Raw genomic sequence first — 24,283 nt, forward strand, 5'->3', positions numbered from 1 at the left:
AACTTCTACCCGCAACCCGCAGGGTACTGCAGGTTTTTGCGGGTACCCGACCAACTGGAGGACTCTAGCCTGCACTACTTAAGATGACCATAACCTGAATGATCTTCATGGTATCTGCCTGACTGGCCTATAAGCCTAACAGATTGTGTATAATATGTAGCAAAAGCCACCTTAAAACAGACGCTATTGGAATGCCTTATGCTACACATATGGACTGCCTTCAAACTAAAAATAAGAGGCTTTAACCCTCACTTAAGGAATTATGGGCAGAAATTTAAATTACGACTTAATATTCTTGTGGCCAACTATACATCCAGAGCTGCAGGTTTACTAGGAGAAATACAGCCATATATCCAAACTTACCGACAGCTTGTTTTGATCCCCTTAGATTCATTAGCGCAAGATATTGGAACTTGCCTTGGATTTATGGCTCTGAATTATTATGCTTTATCTGTGCTGTTGAACCAGCTGATCTGGATGCATTGTTCTCTACAGGGACATCTTTATTTTAATAAAAAAGTCAGACCAAACTAGAATCCATGATTGGAGCTTATTTATTATATAAAAAGTACTATTCAATCGGATCAGGGACAAACATGAAAAAATTTAGCAAAAATCCGAATTGTATGATTTTTTTTCAGAATTTTTTCCCGAATCGTTAGATTTTTTCCAGAAAAGCCTGATTTTTTTCCTATTTTTGCCCAAAAAATTCAAAATAGTCAGATTTTCGGCCTAATTCCAGCACGGACCACAGAAAATTCCAAATAGAATAGGGACCTCTCCCATTCACTTATATGCAACGTATGAATGTAACTAGTAGAATGAGGAAAGCAATCCAAGGCAGAAGATCTGCAACAATGTAGTTTATTAGCAGCTACAAAACACTACATGTTTCGGGCCTCAAACGCCCTTTATCAAGTGTAACAAAATGGAAACAAAGTGACTTTTTAAACACATCCTGTTTGAATCCCACCCGTTAATTACAAGGTTAAAGTTCAAAACCTCCATGTTTCATGTTAAAGTGTCTATTAACAGTGTTAGTATAAAATACAGCAGTATGTGGAATAAAATATATTAAAATTGTCGACCATACACATAAATTTTTTTTTTATAAAACTTAGTGAAAGTGTACATACAATCCTTCAGAAGTATGCTGGTATTAAGACATAAGTAAGAAAAGAAAAAATATATATCAAAAAAAGTCCAGCATTATACAAAAAATTTTTTTCCCGACGTTAGTCGATTTTTAAAGATTCATGGCATATCCAGTCCATTGTCATATCGCCAATTTCCACCTATAAATAAAATAAAAATTCACTGATATACTGCACATCACAGTGCCTACCTAGGTTTCACGAAACATTCAAAGAACTTTCATAAAGCAGAAACTAGGGTGACCTCTAGTTATACTAAATACAATACAATATTTCTAACCATTCTAGGAACTTACACGGTATTAATTCTGGCAACTTTAAGTGGTAATATTCATTATAATATATTAACTAGATGGCCAAATTCCAGTAAGTAATTAAATCATCTTTCCCTTATTGCGAGTAAGTTGCTAGTATTTCCTATTATCAGGACCTGTAATAGTGGAGACACAAAGTTAAAATCAAAGATATGGTTTTAGGCTCCCGCTATCGTTCATTCCATCCGGGGTGAGAGTGTTCAGCTTTTTGATCCATCCGCCTTCAAGTTGCAGAAGTTTTTTTTAACCTATTCCCACCTCTCTTGTCTAGCACAGCTTCATCTAGAACACACCATTTCAATTGCATAGGATTATATGCAACCTCTGACTTTTCTCATCCTCTAGGTTTAATAAATCGAATCTAAGCAGAAATAACATCACAGTTAGGGGTGAGAAGGGCTAAATGAAACAGAAAAGCACTTCATAATGGCTTTTGCCTAAAGAGAATAATTATTAAAGTCTGAATGCTAAAAACTTGAAAAATCTTCGTTACTATAAAATCTAAAGTTTTAGTGGGGATTTAATAAATAACCCCCTAATTAGTAAGTTGCAAGTTTCATCCAAAGCCTCTTATTTCTGGTTTTAAGTCAGTGTTATGTGGATACCTTCCTTTTTTAAGAAGCCATTATGAAGTGCTTTTCTGCTCCATTTAGCCCTTCTCATCCTAACTGTGATGTTATTTCTGCTTAGATTCAGTATTAGATCAGTATTGTGGTTCTGTGTGAACTAACCGTAGTCTGACTGGCATTCTAGGGCCATCAAGACAACCTGATATCCGGGATCCACATTTAAACCATTAGATATAAAATGTGCTAATTGCTATTGGTATGACTTAGCTAGCTCTGTTGATTGGTTGAAGGTTGATCAGGACTAGTAGGCCAGTCCATTCAATGATAGGGCAAACAGGTTGGCAGGTCAGTAGACCTTGGATGAATTGCATACATTAAATTTATTCAAATACCTTTACAGATCTCAAGAAAATAAAAACATCTTAAACATGAACTACTCTCTAAACCACATTTTCTCAAGTGGAACAGACTCCTTTTCCTTTTTATTGCTGCAACTCTCTCCCTTATGAAAATGCCTGTGAGTGTAATGTGACATCTATTCATCCAATTTGTCCTTCAGGGTCCTTTCCTTATTCCTTATAGCGTTGCCACCTTTTGTCAGGGGCAATACCTGCTGGCAGGGAAAAGGGACTGGTTGATGATATAAATGGCACTGTGCCGTGCCACATTTTGTGAGATGGTAGGTTACAGAGGTGTAGATTGGGTGATGAGGTTGGATCAGAGGTGGGTCAAGAAGGAACAACTGGGGATAACAAATTTATTGGCATGGTCAATGTTTGGGGGAGGTCTGGGCCCACCAGGGCTGCTGCATGAGGGGCTTGTACACACCACCTAGCCCCCCCCCCTCCACTACACCCATGGGACCCAGCCACAAACCCCTCCATATTCCTTCCCCCCCACCAGCTAGTACTTTCTTATCTCTTCATGTGGCCAAAATCAGGGCTGTGGGAGGTCAGGGGGTAGCTCACAGTCTCAGGTGGCCGTGGGGAGCGGGTCTGGGCCCACTGGGTACTTTCCCAGTGTATTGCCGGCCCAGTCTTAGTCTGGGCAAGATACTACATGACTCCTTCCAGGCCTAGAACAAAGTTCTAGCATTCAGGGTAAGGCTAACCACCCATAACCCAATGACAGCCATTGCTTGAAGGTTTAGTTCAACAAAATCTGGAGAATCATAGGCTAAAGAACTCTATCTCATTAGTCATATATTATAAACCACGTCTCAGAAAGGAATTACAAGATTACTATGCATAACTGAATGAAAGAAGCACTTTTGGCACCCACATTTTAGCACTGTTGTACCTATATTAGGGCAGTTTGTGTATATGCTTTTCATTCTGCACATCATACGTTGTTCACTGCTGTTATTAGTATGTGATGATTTCCAACCTTCCCGAACTTGGCTGAGCTCTCAACCCCTTACCACAACCAGGAAAAAGGTTTTCTTTTTGGGCAGTTGCAGTTCTGTCTCACACAATCCAATCAGAAATCAGTCTACATTTGATTTTGCAGTTTCCCTTTGATCTTAGAATATAGCAGCATAGCAACCAAAGAACAATATAAAGGTGAATATATTGCAACTGAAAATGTATTTTAAATGTTTTTTATCCACATTAATTTTTTTCTATGATGTAGCATACCACAACTTGTGATGATTCACATACATGTTACTGAAATCCCTCATATCCAATTTTATATTTGAGTGGCCATTAAAAGTGCTGATATGCAGGAAGATTAAAGGTGTTAGAAAAACTCCTCTTTAGAATTCTACAGATCTTTCTTTGATGATTTTATAGCAGTCAAATATAAGTAAATATTGAAAATCAGCTTTACAGAATGTTTAAAGGGTTCGTTAAATTTTAGGGGCCCATTTACTTAGTTCGAGTGAAGGAATAGAATAAAAAAAACTTCGAATTTCGAATGGTTTTTTTTGGCTACTTCGACCATCGAATGGGCTACTTCTACGACTTCTACTTTGAATCGAACGATTCGAACTAGAAATCATTCGACCATTCGATAGTCAAAATACTGTCTCTTTTAAAAAAACCTACCAAAGTCAATGTTAGCCTATGGGGAAGGTCCCCCATAGGCTTTGCAATGTTTTTTTGGTCAAAGAAAAAACGATCGATCAATGGATTAAAATCCCTCGAATCAAAAGAAGGATTTAATCGTTCGATCGAACGATTTTTAATTCGATCGAATGAATTGCGGTAAATCCTTCGACTTCGATATTCGAAGTCGAAGGATTTAACTTCGACAGTCGAATATCGACCATAAGTAAAGTATTCTAGAGAATGGCTCATTATAAGCAACTTTATTTTGGTCTTCATTTTTTTCTTTTTTATGTTTTTTTTAATTTATTACTTCTTTTATTTCCAGCTTTCAAATGGGGGTCCCTGACCCCATCTAAAAAAAATGTATTGTCATTGCTACTTTTTTTTATTAATCATCTTTCTATTCAGTCCCTCTCCTGTTTATATTCCAGTGTCTCATTCAAATCAGTGCATTGTTGCTAGGGTAATTTGGACCCTAGCAGGCAGATTGCAGGAATTGCAAACTGGAGATCTGCTGAATAAAAAGTGAAATAACTCAAAAACTACAACTAATAAAAAATGAAAACCAAATTGTCTTTGAATATTACTCTCTACATTGTACTAAAAGTTAATTTAAAGGTGCTCAATCCCTTTAAAGGAAAAACCCTTGAAACTGATTGCAATTTACATAAATATTTTTTTCTAGTTTTTAAGGCATTAGCAGTTTTACACAGCTAATATAAATAATTTAAAACTACAGCTCCATCTGCTGTTTATTATGCTGGACACAGTGTTGCTATGCTTAGAAGTGACCAAAGTGTGCACTATTTACAGTTGATATGTTATGGAAATTGGGGCAAATGTGCCGCCAGTCAGAAGATTTATACTGTTCATTCACAGAAGGCGTATCTTATATGTGCCATACTGCAGAATAAGGAGTCTCTGTGCTTAGCAATTATGTTTAATACGTATGGCTCATGGTATCAGAGTGGTATCATTACCTGGGAATATAGAGCTTTAAATATTGCAGCTTATGAGAAGAAAATCGCAGGGTAATCAGACACCTTCATTACTGGCATTAGGATTTCTAATCTGGAATTAGAAGTCGCTTTACAACCTCGTCTAGAATTAGAATGGCTCTATGAAAAGGTACCTTCATTTCCTCTGCATGATTTAGATGTTATTGCGGCAGTACCATAGAGCAAAGAGCCCTCAGGGAATGGGATTTTCCCCGGTCCTAATATAATGCCGTTCCATAACTTGTGATTCAGTTTATTGCAGCTGGCAGCAAAGCTATTACAATATAGACCTTATTACTGTATGTGCAATGTTAATATTGATCTGTTGCGCATTCATATATGGAATATAAAACAAAGCAGTGCAATATACCTCCAAACACACTTTACTACAGTGACATTTTTCCTCCTCTTTTATTCTGTATTAGTAAGATCTTATTCCCCCTGAAGAGACAGAGAACAGCTAGTGTCACCGCAATATTGCACAAATTCCCAGTGAGAAGCACTTGGGAATTTGATGGATTTGGCATTACAGAATGAAGACATTCATAAAGTGTCCTAGGAGGAGTATTATGTAGGTTGAGTTTATTGGAAATGCTCCTGACATGATGTAACAGTATCTTTCCACAGTTTGCTGTATAACTCAAAGACCATAGGTCGTTAAGGGGGGAAAAAACAGATAAATGATATAGTGTAGTATTTAGGAATAAAGTTATTTCACATACATGGTTAGTGAATTTTTGTGCTTAATTACACCCAGGTGTTTGTAGTTACGCTCAAATATTCCGTGCCATCGTAGAAAACATTCATACAGTGAGGAGTATTTCCCTCAGAAACGAAGGGTATTTTTATTTTATGTTTAACATTAAAATGTTAAGTTTACACCTGTGGTGTCTAGTTGTAGTTCGCAAGAAACTCCGGTTCCTAGTGTGTCTGGCAGGCGCTCATACTTACAAAAAGTAAGTTAGTAAAAGCATTGATAGTGGTACAAGCTCCGGTTCACTAAGAATCTTATTGCATCCTTAATGGGTAAAATAAAGCAACATGTGTGGAAGTGTTTACACAATTTTAATAAATAAATAAGATTACACTCACAAATGTTTCTTCAGTAAAATCGTATTCCGTATATTGCTCCGAGTTCTTTAGCGTCTTTATCAATCCAACACGTTTGCCTCCGGTCTCCGGCTGCCGCTTCCACACTCCTGTGTCACTGCTGACGCGTTTTGCCGACTGGCTTCCTCCAATGAGCGATGTCCTTACTTCCGGATAATTGCTTCCTTTACCCACAAAGTTTCAAAACTAAAAACTTTATGATTCCCGAAGTGTTTGTCCTTCACATTAAAGTTGCAACTTTAAAACAGTCAATGTACATTGTTGCAAATGTAGTATCCTAAATCCATAACGTTGTAGCACAATTCTTAACATGATAAAAAAGCCCTAAGATTGAAATCGAAATTTAGGCCGTGGGGGGGACAGGGATTTTAGCCTATGAATCCACCAACTCTCTTTTCACAGTGTATTATTCGCCATGTCACCCCCTCTCCAATTTCTTCTAACTCTTTCAATTCCAAACCACTTCAGGCCCTTTGGATTTTTATGTTTTTCCAAAAAAAACCAGTATACAGGCCTTCATATAATAGTTACCTGCTTAAAAACCCACAAAGGGTCATTTACTACAGACTTGGGGAAGAAGTCCTGAGCAATGTGGGGTATAAGAGCAAATGTTTTCCTTAGTGCTCATTCAAGCAGCACTTCTTCCCCCCAATCTGGCTGCGGTATGTACCTTCTGCCAGATTAAAGGTGAACTGTCGTAAACATTTAAATTTAATATAAGCTTCAGCATACTGAAATAAGAAGTTTTCTAAATATAATCAATTAAAAAATTCTCTACCGTTTCTGAAATAATCAAGTGCATCTTCACTATTCCTCTCTCAGCTTCTGTTTCTCTTCATTCTGTCTTCGTGCAGCAGTTGGGTGTCAGATATTCATTGACAGATAAATTCAATATATTTTATAGGGGGGGTCCTTTTGCCTAGAAGATGTAATAATTTGATGCGCGTCAAAAAAAATTTGACTCGCAAAAGTCTAGGGTTTTTTTTCGAACTTTATTCGGGTTGGGACTATTCGATCAAATTTTAGTCGTTCAAATTTTTCATAAATAACATACTGTACCATTCAAATTGTGAATAAAATCAAATTTATTGGAGTCTTAAAAAATTCACATTACTCTGAAAATCAATCTTTCATAAATAACCCCCTTGATGTTGCCAATTCTAAGCTGTCAACATTTAATTAAACGTTATAAAAGAAGACATCTGGGTCACGAATGATTGGATGCTAAAGCTAATAGACCAACAATCCCTTTCAGTTACCATAGCATCTTGCAAGAGACCTGGCCTTACCATCTGTAATTCTGCTGTACAAGTCATTGCTTTATATCACATCACTTTATACACTTTGAATGTACATAATAAGGATCGATCTTACTTTACCAATAATCGTATACTGTACATGAGCATTCTTAGTGAAGGTTTCAGATTTCCATTGCTTTACAGCTTTTAATAATGTATGCTAGCAAGGCCTTACCATCTGTAATGAGGGATGCAGAGCGGCCCATTATCTCCTGAAGGATGGATATCCGGCTTTGCTTTATAGTCTTAGTAAACAGTGCTCACCAGGCTTTGTATGGCTTCTCTAATAAAGGATGCACGTCTGCCCCTAACTCCTATAATTATTGGAATTTCTTAGCTTAAAAGGGAACACATTCAACCTTGCAGGGGTGTAACTACAGAGGAAGCAGACCCTGTGGCTGCAGGTGGGCCCAGGAGGTATAGGGGCCCCAGGAGGCCCTAATAATGAACAATTTCAACATCTATGGGTAAAACAGGACAACCTCTGGATAAATTGAGGGCCATAAAATGAATTTATTTTTTGCCCAGTAATATATAGATACGCCACTGCAAGCTTGGCTTGAGGATTGACTCCCATTAGCCCTTTTTGCTAATTAAGAATATACCTTCTGTACTTAGAGGAGCTCATTAACTAACATGGCACAAAGTTGCACCAGTGTTGTAACCCCCTACCCTATCAAGGATTTGGTTTCATCATCTGACCTGCAGCAGACTGATCACAGATAACTATAGATTGATTTCTATGTTTTGCCCTGGGCCCAATTAGCTCAGTTTTAGCCATGTGATATAGTTCAGGCCTTAAAGGGGTGGTTAAAAGCTTATTATATTATAGCAAAGCAACTTTGTAATTGCCCTTAATTTTTTATTTTTTTTTAGAGTTTTGGATTATTTCCCCTTTTCTTTCAGTTGTTAATTGGGGATCCCTGACCCCATGTAAGAAGCAAATGCTCTGTAAGGCAACACATGTATTGTTCCTGTTTTGTTTTTTTTTATTCATCTTTCTATTCAGACCCTCTCGTAATCATATTCTAAACTTTCATACAAATCAGTGACTGGTTACTAGTGTAATTTGCACCCTAGTAGCCAGATTTCTGCAATTACATACTAGAGAGCTGCTGAATAAAAAGCTTAATAACTCCAAAACCTTCAATAATAAAAAATGAAAACCAATAGCAAATTGTCTCAAAATATCTCTCCACATCATACTAAAAGTTAACTTAAAACTTAAACCCCTTTAATATACTTTGTTATTACAAAAGATGTACATCTTTAGTATTATTTTCTTTATAGAAATTTGAAGTAACCTCTCCATGGTACAGTCCTTTTTTTTGTATTATCCAAAATAAACCGGCCTTTCTTTGGAGCTTATAGTAGAACAGACAATACCTTCCAAACGCATAAAGCTTTGGCAAAACTGATATTGTCTAATTAAAAGTGTACAATTAAACCTGATGAAGGAGACAGCCTTGATTCCAAGTACTTTCATACAGGAGTAAGCGTCCTTTTTATTAGAGACATTTCCCTGTATTCCCAGTAATTGCCTATTTAAAATTCATATAAACCTGAACAAGAAAGAAAACTTTCCATGTGTTCACCAAAGAAAAAAAGCACACATATATACACCCACTCACATATACACCTGATAATAACAAACACAGCTCTGTGCAGGTCAATCAGATAAAACAATTCACTACAGAAAACATCACATCTGCAGCTTTCTTCTATCTCCTCTGTAGAGACAGATCCACGAGCACACATCACGTCTAGAAACTGTATTTTAATTGGAAATGGACTTATAGAGCCACCAGCAATACTCCTTGGATCTCCGATACAAACTCCCAGGCTGAGCTTCATATAGAACGTGATCGGCTCAGCAGGACGCCAGATATTAATTACCATTCAACAAAATCTCTCTTAAGACAATTCCCATAGTACGTTTTGTAACCGGTTACTAGCAGAATAGAAATTCCAGGGGGCAATAATAATAATAATATTCCTGACTTTTTTCTGCTGAGTTTTATTAAGAAAAGCTGAAATACCATTAATACCATGGAAACTGCAAGACAAATACTTACGTTTTTTGAACTGTTTGTGGGGGGAAAGGCACAGAATCAATTCAGGCGAAACTCGTGTTAATTAAAGTGAAGCCGTTATCACATAATTGCTCTCTTTTATTATAATGCCAGTTCATTTTTTTGTACTTGCTTTAATGGGGTTGTTCACCTTCCTACATTTTTTTCAGTTCAGTTGGTTTCAGATAGTTCACCAGAAATAAAGGCTTTTTTTCAGTTACGTTCTATTTGCGACAGATAGTGGGGCAGATTTATCAAATATTCAAATAAAAAAAGACCAACCATAATTTATTTTAAAAAATCTAAGTTTTTTTTTTTCTTTTTGGTGAATAGGTCGTTTGAATTCGAATCGTATGAATCGAAGTAACATAGTATTCGACTGAATTTGATTCAAAGCTTTTTCTAAAAAAAAAATTTTGATTTTTCACAATCCACCAATTGATTCCAAATAGGTTCTAGTCCAGTGATCCCCAACCAATAGCTCGTGAGCAACATGTTGCTCTCCAACCCCTTGGATTTTGCTCCCAGTGGAGATGGCGTCCGTGAACTCCGATGCCTGAATCTGCACCGAGGGCTAAGTAAGGAGTTAGGTGCATATGCCCAGGGTAACACATAAGCTGGAGGGAGGGGGGTCTATGTAGGGTAGGGGTTTTTAACTTAAGGGTCAGGGCACACAGGCAGATTCGGGGAGATTAGTCGCCTGGCGACAAATCTCCTCTTCTTCGGGGCGACTAATCTCCCCAAACTGCCTTCCTGCCGGCTAAATTCGGGTGACTTCAGATAATTCATCGTTCCTAGTGCCATCCGGCCAGCGATTTACATTTTAGCCAGTGGGGAGGCAGTTCGGGGAGATTAGTCGCCCTGAAGAAGAGGAGATTTGTCGCCAGGCTGTGTGCTCTGACCCTTAGGGTTGAATTCTCCTTTAAAAGTAGAGAGTCAGAAACATTCACACACCACAGACAATATATAAAGAATAAAAAAATATATATATTTTCTTTCATTAGTGATCGTACCTTGCTCTTAGTGCATTCATTTCAGTTTAATTAGCACACGGCTAAGGATTCAGGGTAATATTATGCAAAAGGACAGTTATAACTGCAGAGGGTAAAAGGGAGACAAGATAATGATGATCAAACACAGAGGAAATAAAAGGAAACCAACACACACCAAAGGAAAACTGCCAGCATCAGGAAATGTATTTTTATCCAGAGCATTTATTTATATTCTAGAGATATGAATTATCAATGAAGATCCATGTATGCCAGCAAACATACTCCCTATCATTGGGGGTGGGGGTTTATATTATAAATTGGGTCATAACATACAGAAATATAAATTGGACAGAGAGTTTTGTGAAATCTGGACTGTCCAGTTTAATATAGAATAGATAGCAACCCTATATGTGTTTATCTTTTCTCATTCCCAGCACATGCTCTGGGATCGATTCACACTAGGGTTCTGCTCTGAATCTACCCAAATCCTCCCCCTTGGCGTACCCCAACTCTTCTGCTGCCCACCGAATCCCCCTAATCTGCCTCTTTACATCACCACCCTATCCACATTTACTTTTTTATGAAAAGCTTGCAACTCGCAATATACAGTATAAAAGTCATAGTACAAGGCTGATTGCTTATGTCAAATTCTTATTACATGGCAGCTCAGAAACCAGTGACACATGGGCTTTATTTTCTGTTTGATTTCTGACAACCCCTAAATGTAGCTTCTCCACAGCTACCCAGAGCTCACTGAGCATGTGCAGTGTCACTGACACTTAAAAGATCCAAGATGGTGAGGACCTTTTGTGAGCTGCTGTTATAGCACTGCTGAACCTTTCAGCTATATACAGCATTTCTAGCCATATCACTTTTTTGTCTTAAAAGTAAAATTAGGGAACTGGACAAGGGTCTGAATACTTTTGCAAGACACTTGGGGTTACTATGTCAGCCCTTTAAAAGAGGACACAACTGCAAGTTGGATGTATGGATCAAGGATTTGTGTGCAGCATGTGTATTCAATAAGTGTCCTCTTTTAAAGGGGGTGTTCACCTTCGAGTTATCTTTTAGTATGATGTAGGGAGGGGTATTCTGTATTTTGAGTTACTTAGTTTTTTTATTCAGCATAGGGTTGCCACCTGTCCGGTTTTGAACCGGACAGTCAGGTTTTTACACCTGCTGTCCGGTTCGAAAATACCTGCCTGGTTTTCAGAAGTCTGAAAACCGGGTAAGCCTGTTACGTGCTTCCCGGACACTGTGGCCAATCACGGGCTGCCACGTCACAGGCCCGCCCCTTTGCATCACAGGCCCGTCTCTTTATGTGACAGGCCTGCCCCTTCATGTCACTGGCCCCACCTCTGATGTCACGTGTAACGCCTTTTGCCCGGATTCCGAATATGGGAAAAGTGGCAACCCTAATTCAGCAGTTCTCCATTTATCAGCAATCTGGTTTGAAAGCTGTAAGAAGAAGAAGGCAAATACTTTAAACTCTAAATAATAAAGACCAATTGAAAAGCTGCATAGAATTGACCATTCTAAAACATGCTAAAAGTTAACTTAAAGGTGAGATGGTAACCCTAATGGCACTGTGTGTTGACATATACCCGTTTTTCACTTCAAAGCTTTCTCCTGTAGTGTCAGTGCTCATGATATTTCACAGGGTCATAGCTGCCTTGCCTCTTAATGATCTTTACCTTTCAGCAATGTAAAATCACTTAAAAGATCCATAATTACCAATGCACGCCTTGTGTGAGCACTAATGGTTAATATCCTAATCTAAAAGTATCCCAAAAACATCACCAAATGGAAGCTGCAAGCACTGTGGTGTTTAACATGCAAATAGCCAATTAGTATTTAAAGAATCTAAATTTTCCCACAGGGAAACGATCCCCCAATGTTCTTTGCATACACAAGACTGAACTGAAAAAGCAAAGATTTGAACTAAACTGGCTGCGGGATTTGTACATTATTTAATCTAATTCTTAGGGAGTTTACATGACATTTTCCTTCTTTTTTTTTTTAAAACTAGGAATATTTAAGGTGTTTCATGATGTGAGCTGCCAAGTAATTTTACTGTAAGATCCCCTGAACTGTGTAGGTAACTTACCAACCATGTACTGTATGTGAACTGTAGAATACACACACTCCAACATTTTTGATGAGCTACATGGGTTAAATTCAGAAGAATCTTCACAACAACTTCCCCTTTACTTACTAAGAATTTTTATTCTTTTCCCCATCCATTGTTTTCCGTCTCTTTAACCCGAAATGCTTTCCACTTGCCTGATCATAAGCCAGAACTGGAAAGGTGAAATTCTTATCTTTCTGTTCAGAGTTTCTCCTATTCTTCTAACACTCCAACTTTCCAACACCTTGTTGTTAGGTTGAGTGGGACCCTAACAACCAGATAACCACTTAAATAAGAATTCAACCCTAAAGTTAAAAAAACCCTACCCCCCTACCCTACATAGACCCCCCTCCCTCCTCCAACCCCAGCCTATGTGTTACCCCGGGCACATGCCCCTAACATTTTATGTGAATTGTAGAATACACACACTCCAACAGATACATTTTTGGTGATCTACATGGTTTGAATTCAGTAAAAAGATAAATATATGCTATTCAGCCAGTCCAGCTCATCACCCAGAGTTCTTTAAGGGAGAGGAGATTAGGGATGTAGCGAACGTCGGAAAAAAAGTTCGCGAACATATTCGCGAACTTGCGTCAAAAATGCGAACGGTTCGCGAACGTCGCGAACCCAATAGACTTCAATGGGAAGGCGAATTTTAAAAGCTAGAAAAGACATTTCTGGCCAGAAAAATGATTTTAAAGTTGTTTAAAGGGTGCAACGACCTGGACAGTGCCATGCCAGAGGGGGATCAAGGGCAAAAATGTTTCTAAAAAATCCATTGTTGACACAGCGCTGCGTTTTGTGCTGTAAAGGGCAGAAATCACACTACATTTCTAACCCTGTGTAATAAAATGCTTTAAAACGTCCGGCGTCTACATGCCAATCAAGTCGTGTAAAAGTTACAGCCTGTTCACACGCAAAGACGAAACGCGGTGCTTACTGCAACGCAAAAAGACGCAAAGAGCTTTAATGAATGATACCGTCAAGTGAGCAAATAATAGTTTTTAATTACTAGTTGCTTGTCACCTCCAGGATGTTCGTCCTGTTGGTGGCAATATTTCTGTAGTGGTGTGTTTAGCAGTCACCGTGCTTGTGCGCACGTGCACGGTCAGGCAGAGGTAATTCAATGTACAGTGAAGCGAACCAAAAAAACACTGATTCTGCAGTGTGGGCCCAGTTTTGGTCTACTTTATTGATCACCTGCGGTGACCATAAAAGATGCGATTTTGCCACTTTTGCAGAACCCTGAAAAATTAGGCATGTGTACTTTCCTGAAAAATTATGTTTTTTTTTGTCGCAGCCACTGAACCAGAAGTCCAGAAACAATATGCCATATAAATGCTGAAAATATTAATTTTTTTTTGTGGCAGCCACTGCAGCACAGAGGCCAGAAAAAATATGCCATATAAATGCAAACAATATTAATTTTTTTTTTGTCGCAGCCACTGCAGCACAGAGGCCAGGAAAAATATGCCATATAAATGCTAACAATATAAATTTTTTTGGTCGCAGCCACTGAAGCACAGAGGCCAGGAAAAATATGCCATATAAATGCTGAAAATATTCTGTTTTTTTTAGTCGCAGCCACTGAAGCACAGAGGCCAGAAAAAATATGCCATATAAATGCTGAAAATATTCAATTTTTTTGGTCGCAGCCACTGAAGCACAGAGGCCAGGAAAAATATGCCATATAAATGCTGAAAATATTCTGTTTTTTTTGGTCGCAGCCACTGAAGCACAGAGGCCAGAAAAAATATGCCATATAAATGCTGAAAATATTCTGTTTTTTTTGGTCGCAGCCACTGAAGCACAGAGGCCAGAAAAACTCAGGATTTACCTGGATTCAAATTAAACCAGTAGGGTTTGCACCCTAGTTTGTAACGGTGGTGGAGTGAGGAGGACGCTAAAGGACAGCTGTATGTGGAGTCATGAGGCGTGCAGAGAAGGACAGCTGCATGGGGAGTCAGAATCAGAAACTCAGAACAAGTCTTCCGGCGTGCAGTAACCCTCCGAGATCCACCCCTCATTCATTTTAATAAAGGTCAGGTAATCCACACTTTTGTGACCTAGGCAAGTTCTCTTCTCAGTTACAATCCCTCCTGCTGCACTGAAGGTCCTTTCTGAGAGGACACTTGAGGCGGGGCAAGACAAGAGGTTCATGGCAAATTGTGACAGCTCTGGCCACAGATCAAGCCTGCGCACCCAGTAGTCCAGGGGTTCATCGCTCCTCAGAGTGTCGATATCTGCAGTTAATGCCAGGTAGTCCGCTACCTGCCGGTCGAGGCGTTCTTTGAGGGTGGATCCCGAAGGGTTCTGCCGCTGCCTTGGGCTGAAAAACATTTGCATGTCTGACGTTACAGAGTGGCCAAAGTGCTTTGTCCTTGCAGGTGCGCTCGTGGCAGGATTACTGGCACCTCTGCCCCTGGAATGTTGATGAGTTCCTGAAGTGACATCACCCTTAAAAGCATTGTACAACATGTTTTGCAGGCTGGTTTGTAAATGCAGCATCCTTTCAGACTTGTGGTATGTTGGTAACATTTCTGCCACTTTATGCTTGTACCGAGGGTCTAGTAGAGTCGCGACCCAGTACAGGTCCTTCTCCTTAAGCCTCTTGATACGGGGGTCCTTCAACAGGCATGACAGCATGAAAGACCCCATTCTCACAAGGTTGGATGCAGAGCTATCCATCTCCGCTTCCTCGTTATCAAGGACTGCATCATCCACGGTCTCCTCCCCCCAGCCACGTACAAGACCAGGGGTCCCCAAAAGGTCACCACCAGCCCCCTGGGAAGCCTGCTCCTGTTGGTCCTCCTCCTCCACAAAGCCACCTTCCTCCTCTGACTCCACTTCTGACACCTCTCCCTGCGTTGCAGCAGGTGCCTGGGTTCGTTCTGGTGATTCCGACCAGAAATCGTGCGCTTCCTGCTCCTCGTCACGCTGGTCTACAGCCTCATCTGTCACTCGTCGCACGGCACGCTCCAGGAAGAAAGCAAAGGGTATTAGGTCGCTGATGGTGCCTTCGGTGCGACTGACCATATTTGTAACCTCTTCAAAAGGGCGCATGAGCCTGCAGGCATCGCGCATAAGCACCCAGTAACGGGGGAAAAAAATCCCCAGCTCTGCAGATCCAGTCCTACCACCCAGTTCAAACAGGTATTCGTTGACGGCTCTTTGTTGTTGCAGCAGACGTTCCAACATGAGGAGCGTTGAATTCCAGCGAGTCTGGCTGTCGCAAATCAAACGCCTGACTGGCATGTTGTACCGCTGCTGAATGTCAGCAAGGCGTGCCATGGCTGTATAGGAACGTCTGAAATGGGCCGACACCTTCCTGGACTGCCTGAGAACATCCTGGAATCCTGGGTACTTTGAGACAAAACGTTGTACTATTAAATTCAGAACATGTGCCATGCAGGGCACATGTGTTAAATTGGCCAGTCTCAGTGCTGCCAACAGATTGCTTCCATTGTCACACACCACTTTTCCGATCTTCAGTTGGTGTGGGGTCAGCCACCGATCGGCCTGTGACTGCAGAGATGACAGGAGTACAGATCCGGTATGGTTTTTGCTTTCCAGGCACGTCATCCCCAAGACAGCATGACAACGGCGTACCTGGCACGTCGAATAGCCTAGGGGGAGCTGGGGGTGCACAGGTGTGGAGGAGGAGGAGGACCCAGCAGCAGAGGACGAAGAAGAGGAAGAAGATGAGGTAGAGAGCGAAGGAGGAGTAGAGGTGGTGGCAGAACCGCGTGCAATCCGTGGCGGTGACACCAACTCCACTGTCGTTGTTGAGCCACACATTTCCTGCTTCCCAGCCATGACCAAGTTCACCCAGTGGGCAGTGTAGGTGACATACCTGCCCTGACCATGCTTGGAGGACCATGCGTCAGTAGTCATATGGACCTTTGGCCCAACACTAAGTGACAGAGATGCGGTGACTTGGCTCTGCACATGGTGGTACAGGTGTGGTATTCCCTTTTTTGAAAAAAAATTGCGGCTGGGTACCTTCCACTGCGGTGTCCCAATTGCTACAAATTTGCGGAAGGCCTCAGAGTCCACCAGCTGGTATGGTAAAAGCTGGCGGGCTAAGAGTGCAGACAAGCCAGCTGTCAGACGCCGGGCAAGGGGGTGACTCGCAGACATTGGCTTCTTACGCTCAAACATGGCCCTCACAGAAACTTGGCTGGGGGCAGATGACTGGGAATGGGAACTGGTGGTCAAGGTGGAAGGAGGAGTGGAGGGTGGTTCAGACGGGTCAAGGACAGCAGAGGTAGAGCAGTAAGATGCTGGACCAGAAGGAGGGTGGCTTTTAGTTTGCCTGTTGCCTTTGAGGTGTTGCTCCCAAAGTGCTTTGTGCTTGCTGTTCATGTGCCTTCGCATAGAAGTTGTACCTATGTGGCTGTTGGGCTTCCCAAGACTCAGTTTCTGACTGCACTCATTGCAAATTACAACGCTTTTGTCAGAGGCACACACATTAAAAAAATCCCACACTGCTGACCTTTTTGAGGCTGGCAATCTGGGGGTAAAAGTAGAAGTCGGCGGCGTTGGCGGCAATGGCGGGTGCGTTGGCCGGCTGACCACAGGTGCCGATACATGTTGTTGCCCTACTGTTCCCTGCGAGCTGTCCTCCCTGCTTCTTCTAAGTCTTATTCTCCTCCTGCCTCTCTGACTCTCCGTCTCTCCATCTGAACTATCCTCCTCTTGCTCTCTTCTACTGGGCACCCACAAAACATCAATCTCCTCATCATCATTCTCCTCAGATGCATCAATTTCTTCTAACAGCTCACAGAAGGAAGCAGCAGCGGGGACCTCCTCGTCATCACTCATTATGTCCATCTCTGTTGTGTTCTCTGCCAGAATTAAATCTGGTGTAACGTCCTCATCTCCTTCATCTTCTTCTGCCAATAATGGTTGCGCATCACTCAGTTCAAGAAACTCATGTGAAAATAACTCCTCTGACTCCAGTGAAGAAGGGGCGCCGGTGGTGGAGGAAGTGTTACGTGGGGTGCCCATAGCAGTGGAGGATGAGGATGTTGTGGTAAAGTTAGAAACGGTAGAGGATGGGGTGTGCTGTGTAAGCCAGTCAACTACCTCTTCAGCATTTTGGGAGTTCAGGGTCATTGCCTTTTTAAAACTGGGCAATTTCCAAGGGCCACAGGATAGCATAGCAGCACGGCCCCTAGTGCCTCTGCGTGGCGGCCTGCCTTTGCCTGGCATTATTTTTAAAACAAAAACAACAACAACTCAGGTGGTGTTTCTGGAGACGGTATTATTATTGATATTTAGACAGAATGTGAACAAGCTCACAGAGCTAGATGGGAGTTGTTTGAAAATGAAGAAGAAGAAGAACACACTGGGCAAACAAGGCCTACAAGGTCAACGTATACACTACTACAGCAGTGGATACGGAATATATTATTGCTGCCTGAAAAACGTCACTCGGGTGGTGTTTCTAGAGACGGTATTATTATTGATATTTAGACAAAATGTGAACAAGCTCACACAGCTAGATGGGAGTTGTTTGAAAATGAAGAAGAAGAAGAACACACTGGGCAAACAAGGCCTACAAGGTCAACGTATACACTACTACAGCAGTGGATACGGAATATATTATTGCTGCCTGAAAAACGTCACTCGGGTGGTGTTTCTGGAGACGGTATTATTATTGATATTTAGACAGAATGTGAACAAGCTCACAGAGCTAGATGGCAGTGGTTTGAAAATGAAGAACACACTGGGCAAATAATGCCTACAAGGTCAACGTATACACTACAGCAGTGGTGGATACGGAATATATTATTGCTGCTTGAAAAACGTCACTCAGGTGGTGTTTCTGGAGACGGTATTATTATTGATATTTAGACAGAATGTGAAAAAGCTCACACAGCTAAGTGGCAGTGGTTTGAAAATGAAGAACACACTGGGCAAATAATGCCTACAAGGTCAACGTATACACTACAGCAGTGGTGGATACGGAATATATTATTGCTGCTTGAAAAACGTCACTCAGGTGGTGTTTCTGGAGACGGTATTATTATTGATATTTAGACAGAATGTGAACAAGCTCACACAGCTAGATGGCCACTGGGCAAATAATGCCTGCAAGTGCACTACTATTGGTGCACTACTATGAAGAACAGCAAACAGCACTGGACACCTTAAAGAACAGTAAGATAAGTAAAATAAAAAAAAAATTATATGTATATTAAAAAAAAAAAATATTCTCGGGTTGGTGCTGCTGAACTACTAGGAGCAGCACAGTAGCACACCAGTCCCACTCCCCAACACTGCTAGACTAATAGCACTTGGCTGTTAAAGTAGCAAAGTAAAACAACAAAAAAGAAAATAAAAGCAGTCCTTACAAGGACTATTGGGTTATTACAGCAGTCAGCAGATGAGATCAGAAGAGATCAGTGCCCACAGCAGGCAGCTACATACAGAGCACTGCAGTAGAAGGTAGATTACTAGCCAGCAAAGCTACCCTAAAATGTCCCTCAAATCCCTGCAGACTTCTGTCCCTCCAATACAGAGCAGTATCAAGTAGATTACTAGCCAGCAAACTTACTATCAACTGTCCCTCAAATCAGTGAAATCACTAGCAGCTCTCTCCCTACACTAGCTCTTCCAAGCACACACAGGCAGAATGAAAAAACGCTGCAGGGCTTCAGTTTATATATGGAAGGGGAGTGGTCCAGGGGGTGTGGGGGTGGTCCAGGAGGGAGAGCTTCCTGATTGGCTGCCATGTATCTGCTGGTCTGGGGTGAGAGGTCAAAAAAAAGCGCCAGGTAAGGCGAACCCAAAATGGAGAACGTCGCGCGACGTTCGCGAACTTGCGGCGGACGCGAACAGCCGATGTTCGCGCGAACAAGTTCACCGGCGAACAGTCCGCGACATCCCTAGAGGAGATCCTTATAGGGGTGGTTTAAGATCTTCCGGATAACTTTTAGTATGTTGTAGAATGGCTAATGCTTAGTAACTTTTCAATTGGCCTTCATTCTTTTTTTTAGTCTTTTAATTTTTTGCCTTCTTCTGACTATTTCCAGCTTTCAAATGGGGGTCCCTGACCCCATCTAAAAACAAATGCTCTGTATGGCAACACATTTATTGTTATTGCTACTTTGTATTACTTTATTCATTTTATTCTACTCATGTTTCTTTCTTATTTATATTCCAGACTCTTATTCAAATCAATGAATTGTTGTAATTTGAACCCTAGCAACCATATTGCTGAAATTGCAAGCTGGAGAGCTGCTCAATAAAAAGCTAAATAACTCAAAAAACCACAAATAATAAAAAACTAACTGCAAATTGTCTCAGAATACCATTATACCTTTAAGCATTCTCTCCAACTCCCATATCTTATGTAGAAAATTGGTTTCTTTTGACAGAGGACTTAGAGTAGCATTACTTTGAAGGTTTACTGGTGTATTTATATAGACCTTTCTAATAAAGCTTACTTAGTTTTAGCCTTTCCTTCTCCTTTAAGCATTTTGGGTGCTTCTGCCCTTAATCATAGTCCTGTAATTAAGAGCGGAGGTACTAAAAACACGTAAGGCCCTGAGCAGACCAAATAAAGACTGATTTTATTGGAAGATTATGCTGATTTCCAATTTTCTACTCAATGAATTCAGAAAAATCTTAAAAAGACTTAATTTGTAGAATGAGTGGTGCTTATTACTTCTGAAGGATTGGACTTCCAGGACCTTGCTTTTCAGAGCTTATCATGGATTATCTGAAGAAGGTATTCTTAGGTGCAAACAGCAGAGAGTGTCGTTTTTTCCGTGGGGCAAAACCTTATATTATCCATGTAGTTCATTCCATAAACTAATCGCTGTGTAGACTTTGTGATCAAAAGCTAAATAACTATTTGTAATTGTGTGGGTTATGGAAGCGACTTTGAGCTCACTGCTGGTTAAATGATCTTCTTTACTCCTTTATATGTGTGTTGTTAAGCCCAAATACTAACCGCTTATGATCACTTAACCTGAAATGTTTTTTTTTCTTACAGATTTTTGGAAACTTCTATTTTGGAGATCTCAGTCTGGATACAGTCCATCTGTCACAAAGGTTTTCGGCTGACAGTTCTGGTTACTATGCATCATCTGGTCACGTCTCTTTGTCCTGAGGAACCGGCATCTTCCAGCCTCAGTTGTAGAACATGGTTATGAATTATATTTACTCTTTGAGGCTAATATAACAGAACAAAGGAAAACATATATTACATATAGGTGCCTTCATGACACCAGGAGAGTTCCAAAGCCAAACACAGTTTATAATTCAATCATGATTGAGAGCAACCTCACTTCAGCACAATGTAGCTTTGCAGCCTCCATGTCTGACCATAGCCCATATGCATGCAGACTCCCCAGCATTGATCACTGCCCAGGAGCATGCACAACGGAAACCAAAACCTCATCAGCTTCCATTGTGCATGCTTCTCTTGGTCATCTCTGGAGAGCCTGCTCATGGATTTGAAGCCACCAACCCACTGCACTACTCTTTGTTGCTCCAGGTAGAGGCCAAGGGGTAAACTGTAGGCATTAGATGCAGTTGAGATACTTCTTTTAAACCCTTAAATCTCATATGTAGGTTTACTGCCACCTTTAGGGTTATGTCAAACTGTCAGAGCCAATTCATACAACCTGCCTAACTTTGGAACTGTTTAGATGCCTCCTGACAGTTCTGTAATGTAACCCTGTGCATCACTGTGCAGAAGGCAGCACCATATTGTAAAATACTCATGGACGCATCCATATGTAATAAATATCAATATACTGTAGAGGTCAGTGCAAAAGACAAGCTTATGGTGTAGTATTTCTTAGAGAGTTGTAGTTTAACACCTTCACCCACTTATATACTGCACAATGTTGTGTTTCTATTTTGTAGTCATACACCACCTGTGCTAGTACTCACAAATCTTTCAAATGAAGTTCAGCATATAACAATGAAATACAGATCATTGTGCAGTATATAAGTGGGTGAAGGTGTTGAACTACAACTCTCTAAGAAATACTACACCATAAGCTTTTCCTTTGCTACATTCCAATGTTAGCGCTGACCTCTACAGTATGTTGATATTTGGTTGAACATTAAGCTCGGGGAGAACGAGTATTTTGATTGGATTAAACCGAAAGCTCCAGAGACTTTGGACATTATTGCTTTTAGCATATTTTGGTCTATCCATATGTAATAAGAATGCTTGACACCATCAGAGTAAAATGAATTGACTTACAGTATCTCATTTGACTTAGATTTAACTAGATATCTGTAATTAAATATCACGACTAGTATGCTAAGAACAATATTTGCACACAGTGACCACAATAGTTCCCCTTTAATATTTGGGGTTAATTATTGAAGTCCAAATGCCAAAAACCCAAAAAATTCTTTTTTTTTTACTATAAATCTTATTTTTAGTGGGAAAATAAACCTCAAATTTTCGGGCTATATTATACCCCGAGGATGGAAAAAGTCAGAATCGGGAAAATCCAGCATCTCAGAACTGCTGAGGTTGCATATATGTCAATAGGGTATATTTATCAAAGAGTGAAGTTAGAGATCACCACAGTCCTCTAGAGTGAAATACCGCCTCTGTCCATTCATTTCTATGGGATTTTTAAAGGCGTATTTACAGCGCCGATTCTAATGAAGACGCCGCCTGAGGCGGCTCCTTAAATGCCGCCCCTCGCAGAAACACTAGTGCGGAGAGCGCAACTGCGCTCTCTTGCACTAGTAAAGCCGAATTTCCGGTTTCAAAACCGGAAATTCGGCTCTTTAAAGTGACAGGAGCGGCTTTTTGCCGCCCCTGGAAACTTATCTGGCGCTGCCGCCTGAGGCGAGCGCCTCAGCTCGCCTCATTGGCGGAGCGCACCTGCGTATTTATCAAAGGGTGAAAAAAAGTGTTGCCACATTTTCTTCCGGTGGAGACCGGGCAGGGGGTTCGGCCGTGATACAAAGGGGGCGGCCCATGAGGTCAGGGGGCGTGGTTATGACACAGCGATCGACGTGTCAATCATTGGGAATCCTGCCCGGTTTTCCTAATTTGGAAAACCGGGCAGGAAGTTTTAACCCGGGTAGTCCTTCAAATTACCGGGCATGAATGGAGAGTGCCAGTATACTCTAGTACTGTGGTGATCTCTAACTTCACTCTTTAATAAATATACCCCAAAGGGAGAAGTCCTGAAGATATCTTGATCTGCGCTGGGTTTCGTGCAATTATCCAAAGATTCGGGAAAAAATCTAAAAAAGTAAAAAAATTTGGAAAATTCAAAAAATTCATACAATCCGAATTTTTTACAATTTTTTCGGGTTTATTTCCCCGCACAGGAAATTTTCGGAAAAATCTATTGATAAATAATGGGGAAAGAACCCATGCGGATTTGGTCAGAGTAGTTTTCAGATAATAACGAGATAAATACGGACTGATTAATGGGCCTCCCCGTGTGACAAGATCCTTTGACATCACCATTACTGTTTAGTTTGGGTGAAAGCTTTGGCCACAAGGCAAATTTTATTTTAAATTCTAGGGATGTCAAAAAGTGCCTTACTAGTGGCACCAGCTCCAGTGCATTTCTCACATCTTTTAAATCTTATTAAATGATTGTTCTAGAAACTAAAAACCTCTGTCTGAGGAATGGCAGACTAGAGCAGTTTTGGATAATGGAGAGTAGGAGGCTGTCATGTCTCTGTGCTTGAAAGCTTCCTAGATCAGCCTTTTTACTTGAAAGCTATGGGAAAGAGATTCATGTGCTCATATTAACTGTAACAAGGCAGTTGAGGAAAGACATTCTGTGCATCTTCTAAATGCCACCACTGATCAAAACACAAATTCTTTCACTCGGCATCTGCTTCTGAGGGGTCAGAGTGTAGAAAAAGCTGTTTACTTTTCTTGTTATGTTTGTCATTGCTCTAAAATCTGGGAAAAAGTCACAATACACAATAAAATACTGTCATCTGAATCAGATATAAGTGTTGATGGGACTTTTTTTTTTATTTTTTTTTTATATTCTGAGACCAGCACTCCCTGTTGTAAAAAGCCAATTTCTTTATTATCACATTGTGTCTGTGCCCGACGTATCGGTCCCGATTGGAACCTTTTTCAAGGATAATACAAACACCAAAAAACTCACAATAAATAACATAGTGCTTAATTCTAAACCAATCAGCGTTTTATTTTATTGGCATTTTGTCTTGTATGTTAGAATGCAATACCTACAGTTCTGCCCCAGAATATTTCTACTATTGATTTGACTTCTGTCGTTCTCCTTTATCTGAATATGGTGATATATATATATATATATATATATATATATATATATATATATATATATATATATATATATAGCCTACTTCTATTATACTGACACATACAAGTGCCATTAATAGCCTCTGAAAGATGCAAATAAACGAGGGAATATTGTTATTGCACCCTTTGAAGAATTTTATTGCACTAACTGAAATATACAGTAGCTCCTGCAGAAACTTATTCGTAGTGATTGATAATAAGTAATATAGAGGCCTACTTGAGACCAACAATTTAGTGGTTTTGGATGTTGTGCCCTATATGTGTGGGTTCATTTTAATAGTCAGTCCAATAA

At 40.5% G+C, this 24,283-nt stretch overlaps 1 protein-coding gene and 1 long non-coding RNA gene across 2 annotated transcripts in view; one reads left to right on the plus strand and one right to left on the minus strand.

Annotated features, from left to right (window-relative positions):
* Nucleotides 1–22,103, plus strand: part of ascc1.L (activating signal cointegrator 1 complex subunit 1 L homeolog) — a 139,863-nt gene extending 117,760 nt beyond the window's left edge. The window contains exon 10 of the mRNA XM_018225393.2: nucleotides 20,695–22,103. Coding sequence (XP_018080882.1) covers nucleotides 20,695–20,811 — 117 coding nt within the window. The 3' untranslated portion in view covers nucleotides 20,812–22,103. The remainder of the gene's footprint in view (nucleotides 1–20,694) is intronic.
* LOC121395397 lies at nucleotides 849–6,318 on the minus strand. The gene is made up of 2 exons (XR_005962452.1): nucleotides 6,179–6,318; nucleotides 849–1,295 (listed from the first exon to the last, which is right to left on the minus strand). It is a non-coding gene; the product is annotated as an uncharacterized LOC121395397 (long non-coding RNA).
* Nucleotides 22,104–24,283: the final 2,180 nt, after the last annotated feature.

The sequence above is a fragment of the Xenopus laevis genome, chromosome 7L (assembly GCF_017654675.1).
Source record: "Xenopus laevis strain J_2021 chromosome 7L, Xenopus_laevis_v10.1, whole genome shotgun sequence".
NCBI lineage: Eukaryota > Metazoa > Chordata > Amphibia > Anura > Pipidae > Xenopus > Xenopus laevis.